We start from the raw sequence: 14,469 nt of genomic DNA, 5'->3' as shown, positions 1-14,469 counted from the left end.
ATTTTCATTAGTTTTATATAGACTTGCGATTCACAAAAAATAATTTAAATAAAAATTATCAGAATAATTCAGATCATGAAATATGTATAATATATGTACTCGGAACTCCGATCCATATATTAACAGAATACGAATTTGAAAATTACATAACAAATATTTTACGTTGAATACAAGTACCATAGATTTGTTAAAAGTGGCGTTTAAATTTGGACAATTCAAATAATTTTAACGAAGTGACGTCTTATACATCTATTACAAGATTAACATACATTTTAAGAGTTCGAATGAAAATTACAAAACTATTTATCTAAATTACAAAAAAATGTTAAATGACATTAGAATTATTTCTAAAAAGAAAAAATATTAATATTAGAATTAGAATTACAATTAATTTAAATAATCAACACTTCTATAGTAACGATTATCATTGTCACTGGACCAGCGAGCCGATAGGGCAACATCATAACTGAAATTTACCAAATCATCATCATCAACATCGTCTTCCTCAACACGATTTATTATAACACCACCAATATCATCCCCACCATCGCCGTCATAATAATTATTGTCCTCATTAATGGATTCATTTTTAATTAGATCTTCGTAACGATATTCACGCGGTGTTCCTGTATCACCATAATCTGATTCGGGCTGTTGCTGCCACGAACCATAATCACCGGATGTATCGACATTATATTCACGCAGTGAATTCATCGACGATATGGCACTATTTGTTGCTGTTCCTGTATCTGTATGCTGAACATGATGAACTTGGAAAGGATTTAAGACGCGCCGTAACAGAGATTCCGAAGATTTGAGAAGGGATTCTTTGCTACGTTCTTCTTTGATTTTTGACATGCGTACATTTCTGCTTGGCACTTGTAAATAATCCATTTTCTTGAGGTTCTCCTCTGGTTCTTCTTCTTCGACAATACCCAGACTATCGACAGACAAGTCTTCATCCATATCCATGGAACCATAATCGATGGTGACCAAAATATTATCACTGCCTGGATCCGAAGAACTCATGTATGAGGCATATGAAGTATAAATATCGATTTCCTCCTCATTTTCCAATGACATTGGCGGCACAACATCCTCATCTTCGTACATCAAAAGTGAATTATTGCGATTTCGTTCCGATGCTGAGGTTTCCTCTAATAATTCCTTTTCGAAATATTGACTCAAGGTTACCTTATTGGACATTGAACGTTGTACAGGTTTCTTTGGTACAGGTGTCTGTGTCTCTGTCGTATCTTTTACCAGATCTTCTTCAAAATATTGATTTAAGGCCGATTTGAGTTCCTTTATATAACCATAATTTTTATCATACGAAAAATTCTGTCATTGCCGAGGTCGGTAAGTGAATCAAATGAAAAGACAGAAGTTTGGGGAGCACAGGAAGAAGAAGAAGCATCATCATCATACAAAGCAAAATAAAGAAAAGAAAATATGAAAAAGAAATAAATAAAATAAATTATTAGAATTTCATAAAGGAATTGTTTTTGAATTATTACTTAAAATTAAATGGAAATTAAAAAACAAAAACTTAATTTTTACACTTAAATTAGGTTACGGTTACTAAAAATATTTACAATTGTTTTTAAAGGTTTAGCTACATTCTTATTATGTTAGACAACAAGGATAAGAGGGATTAGTTTACCAAGTTTTTTTTTTAAAGAAATGGTATGACTTTGAAAATAACTCATAATGTTCCGTATAAATACAGTCTACCATTTTTACGTAGCGAATCAAAATTATATAATTTACAATAGATTTTGAAAATCCGAAATGTATATAAGGATAATAAACACAGAAAGGTGTGAAACTGAAGGGGATTATATACTATTTTTATTTAAGTTCAAAATTTTTTCGTAAAGAAAAAATATTAAGATATATTGCCTTCACATGCAATAACTATAAAAAAATATGTTCACAAAAACCAATTTCAATATTTTTATGGTGGATACAATTGTTCTGCTCTAGACTTTTCCCATATTGATACTAGTTAAAGAGCAGTGTTAATTGCTCATGAAGATGCAAATTGCACGAGAACGTGAAAGTAGTAAAATCTTGTCAAAGAGAGACACAAATTTGTCTCTTCTAGTAACAATTGCTACTAACGTTTTGAATTTACTTGTAAAAAGTTACAGAAAATGTAAATGTGGTAGATTCATGTAGGATCTGGAATGTATAAATAATCATGGATCCGTTTCTAAACTTATAAGGAAATAACATAATCCATTCGCATTTTTTGGATATTAATTGCAGACCTATTTTGAATGTTTAAGCTGTTCTAGAATTGAACACTCGTGACCTTTTCAAAATTTTAAAACGAAAGAAGTTCCTAAACACGTTTAATGAATTTCATATCCGCAATTAATTTTCTATATGACAACCTATACCGATTTTGTTAAGATTAGATTATTATATTGTAGGTACGGAATGATTTAGGATTAAAGGGAACCTTTTTTAAATTTCTATTAACTTTTTCACTTACCCATAACTTAGAAGATATTTTGTTAAGAGGAAAAACGTTTTTGGAGTATTACAAAAAGAGCGGATAAACCGTTTTTTTTGGTTCATTTGTTGTCAATTAGTGTCTTAGCTTATTGTTGTTGGTGCTCTAACTAAACTCTAAGACTACTGACTAAAACTAAATTAAACTAATAAAAGGGGAAAAAAGAAATGAAACAAAAACTTACGGATATAAACTGCCAAATCGTACGATTTTCATTTCATTCACACTCTACCGCGATGGGAAGAGGAGTAAGATATTTGTTATTTCTCGTGGCAAAATTTATTGAGAGAATTTTTTTTTTTTTTTGTAAAAACAATAACAATTCTTGGGCAACGACGGCAATGAAGCGAAGACGACGATGATGATTGTGATGAAGATGATTATTTTTATGATGAAGGCAATGCTGTTGCTTTATTGAGATTTTCATTTTTCATTTCACCGTTTCTTTTCATTTTGCCATGATGAATATTGTTAGCTCAGCTTCATAAATTATTATTACATCCTTATATAAACACACACACACAAATATATACTCCAGCAGTCATCCAATCAGCCAACATCCTTCTTCCTTGATACATTTTAGCCAGATACTTAGATAATTAGTTGAGATCCATAACCACATATAAGGCATATTGCAGGATTATTGTTTTGTCTATTAGCATGATTCCATATCCTTGGTGACTTATTTTCGTATGCATTTGGGCAGAGATGGTGGTAGTAGTACACATTTATATCATACAGAGTAGTAGTGGTAGTAACTGTAACCCCAAGCCTTGATGATAGATTTCTTTGTATTTTAAAACTGGTACATACATACGGCGTAATATATCTTCAAACTTTTTTAATTGTTGCTGATTTTGTATCTGTGTCTGTAACTGTAACTGTTGTGTCTGTTTTATCTGTTAGCCAATGCATGCTGTGATGGTTCAGTTTGGTTTTATGGGGACATTGGGATTAATATTGATTAATACACACACAAATACCAGTTCATCCAGTGAGTTGAGTTCGATTAATCGTCGCTTCAAGGAGTACATATTTTGCAAAACATTGTTTGTTGGTATGCTGAGTATGTCTCTGTGTATGTTTTTTTAGTTTTGTATTTTTTTTATTTTGATTGTATTTTTCACATGCAATTATTTTTGTTGTTTTTCTATTTTGTTAATTATTTTTCATTTGGATGCTAAGATTTTCGAAATACGTTTCTATTATTTTTTATATGTTTTTTTCGATATATTTTTTGAAGTGAGGAAGTGGGGAACACATTTTTTGTGTTTTGTCGTTTTGTTATTATTATTTTTTTTTACAAAATAATTTATTTTGTTTTGCATTTGGGGATACAAATTGGTTGTGTGAAGGATATTTGGTGTTGAAGTAGACAGATGGTGGTTGTGGTAGACAGGATATTTTGATTTGAGTTACAGACAGAGTATATAAAATATATAAAAAAGTTAAAAAAGACAAATACAGAGAAATTAGATACAATTCATTGTAGTAGTGTGGATAATTTTCATGATGTTAAATTTTGTGGTGGTTGGTTGGTTAACACATTTGAAGTAAATTGATGATAATGAATGACAATGTTAATAAAAACAAAAACCAACTGTTAGACATTAAAAAATGCAATGATGTTATGAGCAATGGGGGGATTTGTAAAATACTTAGTGGTTAGTAGTTAAAGCATTTTACCAAAGTCGTGATGGAGGCGAACATTATACAAATGAAATTAGTAATATGAAATAGGTTAGTTCAACAGTTTACAATTTATATTTTATTTAGAATACAATTATTGTACAGAGAGTATATTTTTTATATCACAAAGAAAACATTAATTTACATATAAAAATATTAAAAAATAGCTAATCTGGAAAATTTTTCACTTTAAGTAAAAAACAAAAAAAAAAAAAAAAAAAAAAAAAAACAAAAATGAAATATGTGAGTAAAGAATATGCTACTGATATATATAGTTGCTGTCTCTCTACAAAATTATTTTTATTTCTTGAACTATTTCATATGAGCCTCAAATAACTACATATTGTACAGTTAAAACTTTTCATCTTATAATTTTTTTAACCACTAGTGAAAACGCTGACAAGAATAAATCTTTTGATGTGGAATTTTTCAAACTAGAAGAAGTTCGACTATAATACCAATCTCAGCTATTTAGGTTTTAACAAATGCTGTTTATTTTTACAACATAAATTAGCATATTCGAAGAGGATAAATCAAACTGCCTAAAGCAGCCTTTTTTCAATACAATAAAAAAACATTGCCCTACATAAATTAAAAACACACCATCGAAATATGGAAAATATTTATGTATATATTATTGAGTGTATTTCTGATTTGTTTGTCAATTTTATATGATTTGCATAATTCTAGCAATTATTTTCAATAAAGTTATTCTAAAGAATATTATTATTAAATGAAACATGTAACTTAAAAATAAAAACGTAAAAAATAAATTTCTTAAATAAACAAACAAATAAATTAAACCTAAACTATTAAAATAGTTACAAAACCATATACAACATAGGTTGGTCATCGAATCATTTGTTTTGAGTTAATCAAAACAACAAGAAAAATTATAAGAATAAATAAAAAAATTATAGAAATTAATATTAACAAATGGATTTATTAATTGTGTAACTCTATAAAATAGAGTGGATACTATGAACAAATTCTGGTTTTGATTTCATTAAATAAAATTCTATGATATCAAAACAGTTTTATAAGGAAGGTAGTAATTTCTACGATGAACATTTTTTTGTTTCTATATATTCACCGCTCAATTTTTACAAAGAAATATAATTACCATGAAAACAATAACAATTAAAATATTTCCATTTGTTAATCTGTTTTTACAGAACAGTTCCGTGCAGTTCTAATTAAGTTTTCTCTTAACTCAATAGGCAAGTCTTTATTATTTTGTTATATTTATATAATAATAATTATTATTTCACATAATACTATAATTTATAACACATTCCAATGATTAGAAAAATGAATGAAACGAACAGAAAGAAAAAAACAAAAAAAAAAAGAAATTATATTTAAAAATTATACACGTAACCTAAAGATAAATAATTAAATTTAATTAAGGTTAAATTATTAAAAAAAATAATAAACGAAACTAATAACAAACAATAATTGTTTGTTATCACACAATTGCAGTTTACAATTCAATAGTGTACTTGTTTTTGTTTTTGCTGTTTGTTTTATTTTAAATTTTATTATTTTTACATTTTACAAATTGCTTAATATGCAATGAAATGAAAACACAAACACTGTTGCAGCACGCATGACCTTTACAATGATGCGGTCAATGAGAAATTGAAACAAATGTAGATCACGACATTGTACCGTAATCAACCAAACACATTTTTTGTTTACTGTTTCACAGTGAAATGTTGTCCAAATGTGTCATTTGCTTTTGTATGTAAATTTAGATATCTTTTCTCGTCAATGGAAAGAGAAATTTGTAAAAGATTAAGAATAAAATTTAAATTTGGGAAAAATTCAGAATTCAGATATGCAATAGCCCCTTGCTATGTGGAAAGAGGAGGAAGTTTGTGTTGTGTGCAAAAATTTAAATATGGGAAAGAGTGTTTTTTTTATTAAATTGAAAATCTTTATAAAATATGTATAAGGAACAATATTTTTCATATAAAAATAATGTCGGCAATGTGTTCGTGTATATATATATTTTGGTTCTATTGTGCTTAACATTAATTCGAATTTTATGATTCGGTGATATTTCTTGCAGACTTATATGCAGATCTTGTAAAATGAGAGATTTATAGTAACTCACTCGATATCGTTTTGTATTGCCTGGATAAACTTTATAGCAGTGTTCTTTTATTTCTGTAACAGTTAAACTATTAAGTGTTACATGTCAAGATTGGAACGAAAAAATATTAAAATGAATATCAATTTGAAATTGATATTCATTATACAATTTTGTATCCGTCGAATTCGAATGTCTTATAATGCTACAAGTTTACATATATACATCAATAAACATCGATAGAAGCGAAAAACTGATTCAACCTAATAATGGAGGCTTTAAAAGTCTTAAATAAATTAAAAAATGCCAGAAAATGTTTCACAATATGTTTTTAAAATTTAAATTGAACCTATTCGGTTCAGAACAACAATTAAAAGTAATTGGCTAGTATTTATTTCAATTTGGTAATAATAAACAACAACTATTTATAAAAACATTTCATTATTTAATTACAATTTTATAAAAATCACAATTTCGAAAAATGTTCTTGGGCAACTTTGAAAATATCACAAATGAAACAAAAATAATAGGAAATAATTCCCTAAAGGTTTAACTTTTAATCAATTGTTTTTGTTAATTGAAAATAATCCCTTAACCATAAAATACCAATATAAATATTTACAAAAATGTAAAGCACAATAAAATCCAGCATAAACAATAACCAAGCAACCTGAACTGATGAGGTGCGTTTAACTATAATTTAAATTATGATGTTTTAAATGGAACAAGTATACATAGACGTTTCCCTCAAATAAACAAGGAGTCTTGGAAAACTAGTGTTGAGAGAGAAAGAATGTCGAATATAGCAAACATTGTTTTGTGTTGTAGTTTTTGTTCTTTTACTTCTTATTTTCTTCTGTTAAATAATTTCTTCTTTTTATAATTACAATAATAATATAACATTATGCATTTATGTTTACGAAACTTATATTAACAATTACAATTAAATTAATAATAAAACGAATTAATTAATTATGTGAGAATTATTGTAAATGACTTTGCATGATTATGTGATTTTGGGTTGGTTAAATGTTATTTAGCGGCAGATGAAGGGATAGGAATGGAAAAAAGGAAATAAAGAGATGAAGCAAGAAGAAGGAAGGAATGGATAATCAATGAAAACAAAAAACAAAGAAAAAATCAAAGTGTCTTTGTAATGAAGATATGTTTCGAAAAAACAGAAACGAGGTCTTCAGAACATATTTGGATACCAATTTTAAAAATACTTTGGAAGATTTTTCTGGCTACAGAAAATGATAAGTGACTTATTGTTATAATATGAATTCATTATAAAGTAAAAAAGGAGGCTGCCAGAAAAAGTAGACGTTAAGAATGCACATTGTATTAAGATTTCTTTTTGAAAAATAGTAACTTTAGATAATTTATAAAGTTATTATTTGGACATTATTATATTCGCATAAATGAAATATCGAAAGACTATTTCATATAGCAATAGATTTATTTTAATCATGGAAATAAATCAAAGAAAAAACCTTTTCTTCTGACTATAAAATTGGAACATACCTTCAAAATATTTTTATAATTGTCTAAGAAACTTAATGGAAACAAATAAATGGCAGATAACCAAAAAATGAGGATTCATAGGAAATGGTTACAACAATGTCTATAAATCAGTTTTATTGTACTTGGAGAGGATGCAATTATGATATGATGATGACGTTGATTACGATGGACACAAACAAAACAGGACACAGAAATACATATTTTTGTGTGGAAAGTGTATCTGATGAAGGGTATGTCATTAACAAAATTGACCCATTGGTATGTTGTTCTTCTATAGTATATATCGCATTATATATATATATATATATATATATATATGTACTACTATATATGTAATAAGTATGAAGCTTATGAAAAAATATATATGCATGATTGAACGACTCTGATATTGGAGGATTAAACGAGGGTAAACAGACATTTTAGCTTTTCATTTATTTTTTTTTTTGCATTGTTTTGATTTTCTTTGTTTTTCTTTTAGTTCTCCATATATGTGTTTTGTGTAAATATGTGTGTTTTCATATATGTATATAGAGAGACATAGAGAAAGACAGATACATAGATAGTATTATGTTATGTTTCATATTATTCATATGTAGAGTTTGTAATGTATGTTTATGTTAGATTTTTATTAAGCCAACCCAAAAATGTTGATTTTAAAGTGCGTACCTTGCCACTATCGCTATCACTGGCAGTGCCGCCATTACCACCACCAATGCCGCCGCTGCCATGGGAGGACGTGGAATTTGATGTTACGCCTGCAACACTGTTGCCGCTTATATTGCTGTGGTGTAAATCATTTTCAGCTTGACGAGCGGCACGGGCTCCCATTACAGAGGCGCTGCTAAAGCGTCGTGTAGCCACGGGATTGCTGTTGTTACTGCTGTTGCTGCTAAGTCCACCGCCGGTAGCTCTTCTTTGGAAGGGAGGTGGAGCTTGGTTAGCCGAGAAATTATTCGTACTCAATTGCAAATCTTTGCGCAATGAGGTGGTCAATTGAGCTGCTATAGATGAGGGTTTCGGTGTACTGCTAACCAAATAACTACCGGTTGGCACAGGTGATGTGGCCACCGTCGTTGCTGTTGTCGGAGTATTATCACTAGTATTACTTCCATTGGAATAATTGTGAGACTGATGCTGATGGCTGTGGTTATGAGCACGCGACAGAGAATCCATATGCCTGACTTTTGTCGATAGTGATTCTCTTTTTGGTTTTGGTAATGGTGAATTTTGTAAAATTCTTGAGGACGGACTATTTAAAGTAGTTGTATTATTATTTCCTGTTGTTGTCGTTGAACCACCTCCATACGATTTGGAAGCTGAACCATAGGGTGTTGTGGCCAATGGTATCGAAGACGAAGTGGACGAACGACTTGTGTTCGTGCTAAATGACGATGATACATCTTTGCGTATACTTTGTGCTGAATCTGCTCGCTTTAAGCTATTTGGCGATTTGGAATACAAGAGATTACCCGTGCTGCGGCTTAAAGGCGAACGACTTTGCGAAGAACCTGAAGAGTTGGCAGATGGTGGTGAACGACCAGCGGTTGAAGGTCTGCCAGATGGAGGTTTCCCTGTTTCAAAATATAAATGATTAATTTTTTATGCATATAATGAAGAGATAATTTTTAATTTTCCTAGAACAACAGTCACATTCTTTGATCAAACTTACCCGCAAAATAGGCAGCCGCCTTACTACCAGGCAATGGTATTTTACTTGGTTTTGTAGCGGTAACACCACTAAATTTCTTTAGAGCTTGTACTTGATTTCTTATCGCCGTCACATGTTGCTGCTGCAGCTGTTGTTCGAATGGACTGACCCCACCCACACTGGTACTCATTAAAATTTGACGCATTTCACGACCATTCTCCATTTTACTTGCCGCCATTTGGCTACTGCTCATCACATCATTTTCCTTCTGCGGATGCTGCGAATCATGCTCATGAGCTGATTCTGTGCTACTACTGTGATGTTGCATATCGTCCATGGGCAAATGTGTCATAGCTTTCATACTGGGTGTTGAAATTTGCGTTGTAATGGGCTGAGGCATTTGTCCATTATGCAGCTGCTGCTGAGTTGGCGTTGAAGAGCGAATATCGTTAGGAGACTCCATGGCCAGGCCACTGCCACCACGCCTGCTTAGCATTAGAGTAGTGGAGGCCGATGAACGATTTGTTTCATAATCGTTTTGCGAGTGTAAATAGGAATTGGTGGCAGCACCGCTGCTGGGCGTAATCGAATGCAGTCTAGATTCTAAGACACGTAGTTGGGCCTTAGTTCCTTCCAGTTCTATGCTCTTCTCCTCAAGCTGTAAACATAAATTTACGTTTAGTGGAATTCAAATTTTGCGAAATTGTCGCACAAACCTGAAACCTTAAGTCCTCTACATCATCTTTGGATTTGTCTAAACGTTTGACTAAATGACATTTTGCTTTTGAGGCAGCCTCCAGTTTTTGCATTAATATCTGCAATAATGGTGGTGAATAAAATGTAAAAATAGGCCTTTTTAATTCCATTAAAATACCCTACCTGATTCTTAACAGTCAATGTTAATAAATGTCTTTGCAATTCTATAACACTTGTCTCCAGGAGTATAGCAGCAAATCGTTTCGAATCTGTCGAACGACACTTAATTTCTCCCGGTGAGCTAACAATGCCATCCAGGCGTCCCAACTGTTCCACAGCAAACGTTTGCTGTGATGACGTCGACTGTTGGTTACTGTGTTTTTTGTTATTATCACTGCCAGGGCTTTGATGGAATGCTAACGGTTCGTTTGACGAAGAGTTTGTATGCTGTTGTTCCACGACCACAGGTTGGAATGTATTTTGTCTGGACGATGTTGCACTGACGGTTGACAAAACCGTCGTAGCCGAAGAGGAGAGAAAAGTTCTCGAACTTGAGTAGTCCGATTGGCTGAAATTGAAATGGGGTTTAGCGTTTAATAAAAATCTAGACTCCAGGAATCTGTCTTTAGAAAACACCTACCTATTGGAACCTCTGTTTTGTTGCTGTTGTAGTTGTTGCACTCTAGAGTTTAACTCTAGTCTTTGTGCCATTGCCAACTTCAATTGTTCCTCCAAGTCTTTTTTCACCTTAATAAGCTCCTCTACTTGCTCACTCATTTTGGTGGCCTTTATACGGCCCGTTAATGTTTCAGCCTCCATTTCGGCCAATTTGTCCAGCAGTCGATCACGTTCCCGGCGCAACTGCAGTATGTCCTCTTTATTTAGACGTTCTACATGTTCGCGGAAGGTTTTTGGTGTTAAAGCTGTATTGGCACTACTGCTGCTGGACTTGGAGATGCCGCCTGTGGCACCCTCAATTGTACCAGTCGCCGTTTCTTCGGTGTGATCGTCAGCGCTGGCACTCGGTCTCAAATGTTGGCGTTCATAGTTTTGCAAATGTTCGACTTCTTCGCGTAAGCGAGTCGATTTGCGGTGTATGACATCCAGTAAATTTAAAAGCTCATCATCTGATTCGGGACAAGACAAACGATTTGAAGCAATGGTGCCCTGTAATGAAAAGAACGTGATATAAATAATTTCCAACTATATTGAGATTGATGACTGCTTACCGTTAGAGCACCATTTGTTGAGGAGGCGCTGTGGCCCTCCTTTGAAGAACTAGTCTCTGTTGAGAATCCTGAATCTTGGACTACACTACCGTTGTTGTTTTCCCCACTGGCAGCACTGCTGCTGCTACCCACCACGCCACCTGAACTATTCTTTGGCTCTTTTTTCCCGCTATGCGAATTACTGCGACTCCTGGTCAGTGATGATGAAGTCAAGTCTGTTGCGGAGGGATGATTTGTTTCCTTCTGAGAGATTTTCCTCTTAACCCTGATGCCCGGTTCCCATTCTCTGCGCGACACTAATGTACAGCCACTGGTCAGCGTGGTCGTGGATGCTGAACCACTCACACTACCCGGCTGGTTACCGCTTAGTCCACCACTGCCACTACCACCACCACCAGCCGTCGAAGAGACATTCGACGCTGCCGATGATATTGACGCCATTTTATGCTTGAGATCGGGAAATGTTTCTATAACTAGATCACGGAATTCCAGTAGTGCCCCAACTTCATGCTGCAGTTCCTGCAACGATTTGGTCTGTTCACTGTGGATATGATGCTGGTGGTGATGATGATGACTATTCGCCACTGTTGGGCCCGAACTGGAGTGGTGGTGATGGTTCGTAAGACCGCCATAGCCACTGGCGTAGGGTAACGGGTGATTACCCAGCAAATGATGATGATTGAGGTTCATGTGATGATGATGGGGATAGGCAGCCGCAACAATGGCCGTGGGTGATGCTACAGTTACATTCACTGTATTGCTGGAGGCCATCAAGTGTGGATGGTGTGTACCCACGCCCACACTTAAAGGCATACAGTCCATGACACTACGTACAGTGCCAGCTGTTGTTATACCTTTGGCGAGAATATTGTGCGTAGAATTGTTATTGTAGTTAATGTTGTTGTTGCCACGTTGTCCCAAATCATGGGTTTCATTCTGGAAAAAAAAAAAAAAAATAAAGAAAAGAGGCGATGTTAATGACAGTGTTGAAATGTTTAGAAACCGATTTGATAATCAATTAGAATGAATGATTACAGTTTGTTGTACGTGAGTGAGTAATGAGATTTTTTTGATTTAACACTGCTAGGAGAATGGAGATCAGAACTGTCCTTTTCCAGAAATTAAAATTTAAATAACTGAAATTGAAAATAATTTGCTATCCTTATAATTTGGTGGTGTATTTGGTTAGATGGTCATGGAAAATTCCTTACTTGTTTTCAAAATGTGTCACTGGATACCGGGTGACCCCATTGCCATCGATAGGGTTAATTTTTCTATAAATGGTTGTCAATCAGTCAATGTCTACCTACCATCTTAGCTTCCATTCAATAAGGTATGAAACGTTAATTGTTCATTTAAAACTATTATAGTAATGATATCATAGTCACAACAACGACGACAACAACAAATGTTTATAAGTTCACTTGTCTCCTACAGCAATGACATGGATGGATATCGCAGAAACTTTATCAACAACATTGGACGCCTACAAAGATTTACAAAATTTTTTCTTCGGTAGTTTGCCCTCAAACTAGCTATACGATAAATACAAATTATAAGCAGCTTCGAATAGTAAACTTTGTCTTGGCTGTTAGTCATATTGGAGGGGACACAACGCCGGCAATTGAACGTGTCTCGCTATCCCGACATAATTACACACACAAAAATTGCAATATCTTAATTGCTGAATAACCTTAAGTTGTTCGCTAGCTTGTTCGTTTAGACGCTGTTGGGTGGACGGTATGTACGCCTATGGCGTTGTGTCTCACAATTTTGAAACAATTTGAAATGTTAATGAGATCTGCGGACAAGTGAGGCCCAGCAGCAGCAGTCGCCACAATAGACATTGTGGTGGCGAAACTTGATTCATTGGTCATGGGAAAATAATGAAAAAAAGCCATCTCTCGAGAAATTGATAATGAATTTAAGCAATGTTATATCAAAGAGAACGTGAGAGAATATCAGATTAATTATAAAAAATCCAAATGACCCTTTGGTAAATAGACCCCATAACTCATTGTTATTGTTATGGTGCATTGGCCCATGTTCTAGGGAGTGGAAAGAGTGCTGTTATACACCATTGTGTTGTTTTAGATATAACATAGAAAGTGATCTAATTCTTAAATGCTAGATAAGTTCAACGTCACCGTGCTGGCATGTGGTGTGCCACCATAAACAAACAATAACAGTGGCACGCAGTGACATCGTTGGTATCGACGAATGGGTTGCCTGGGTGATTTTATTTTATTAACGGAAAATGTTGTTTATTTCATTTTTTTAGTTTTTATTTCGGTTTTGTTTTGTGAAACCAAAATAATCTACCATGAACAACTTGTCACAGAACAATGATCGTCCGTGTACATTTGTATGGCTGTATGTTTGTATGTAACCCTTAAAATAACAAATTACTGTCACTGCTGATGGTGCTCTGGTGCAGCTGTTGCTGGAAATAATGACAATAAAATTATACAAAACAGAATTGTCATTACGATTGGAAAACACGTCGTACACTTACACAAACGCACGCTCACACAGGTGAGCTTTTGTTCGGAAAACATTGATGGTTGCCCGGTGATGAAAATGTGGCATTGTTGGTGGGTGGGGGTGACCTGCTTGGCAACCATACACACACCAACTGACAACAACAATAGTAATCAAATATTTATGCATATAGTAGTTTTCATCATACATACAGACAGACATAGCTAATTAAAAATTCGCACGAACAAATGACAAGTTGCAAGTACTAATGGTACACGGTTAGAAGAATATTTTATTGTAGATCATGTATGTATGTAAGGTATATTTGTATTTGTGTAATGTTGTAATTAAATAAATATGACAAATGTACCAAAAAACAAAATGTCAACCACAAATTGAAATTTTGTGATGGGCCAACACCGCCAACCGCCCATTCAAATTTTCATTCAACTGTAAAAGGCAGACCCACAAACCCATAATTAGCTGTGACATTGAAATGCAAGTTCTTCTTCGTTTTGTTGTTGTTCTTCTTCTTGTAAGCTTTGTGTGAAACCTAAGTAGCATTTTTAAGCTTTTAACATAAACA

General features: G+C 33.3%; 1 protein-coding gene across 1 annotated transcript; it reads right to left on the bottom strand.

The window, feature by feature from the left end:
- Window positions 1-387: 387 nt before the first annotated feature.
- LOC133335418 (serine-rich adhesin for platelets) lies at window positions 388-12,303 on the bottom strand. The gene is made up of 7 exons (XM_061543688.1): window positions 11,403-12,303; window positions 10,814-11,340; window positions 10,357-10,741; window positions 10,194-10,292; window positions 9,499-10,135; window positions 8,496-9,400; window positions 388-1,341 (listed from the first exon to the last, which is right to left on the bottom strand). Exons 1-7 carry the CDS (start codon window positions 12,222-12,224, stop codon window positions 388-390), a joined length of 4,329 nt encoding a protein of 1,442 aa, XP_061399672.1. The 5' UTR covers window positions 12,225-12,303.
- Between the last annotated feature and the right edge of the window lie 2,166 nt (window positions 12,304-14,469).

Source organism: Musca vetustissima, unplaced genomic scaffold, assembly GCF_032173495.1.
Source record: "Musca vetustissima isolate MV318-11 ecotype Yass unplaced genomic scaffold, APGP_CSIRO_Mvet_v1 utg7762, whole genome shotgun sequence".
Classification (NCBI taxonomy): domain Eukaryota; kingdom Metazoa; phylum Arthropoda; class Insecta; order Diptera; family Muscidae; genus Musca; species Musca vetustissima.
The sequence above is the reverse complement of the archived record's forward strand: the minus strand, read 5'-3'. Positions and strand labels throughout refer to the sequence as shown.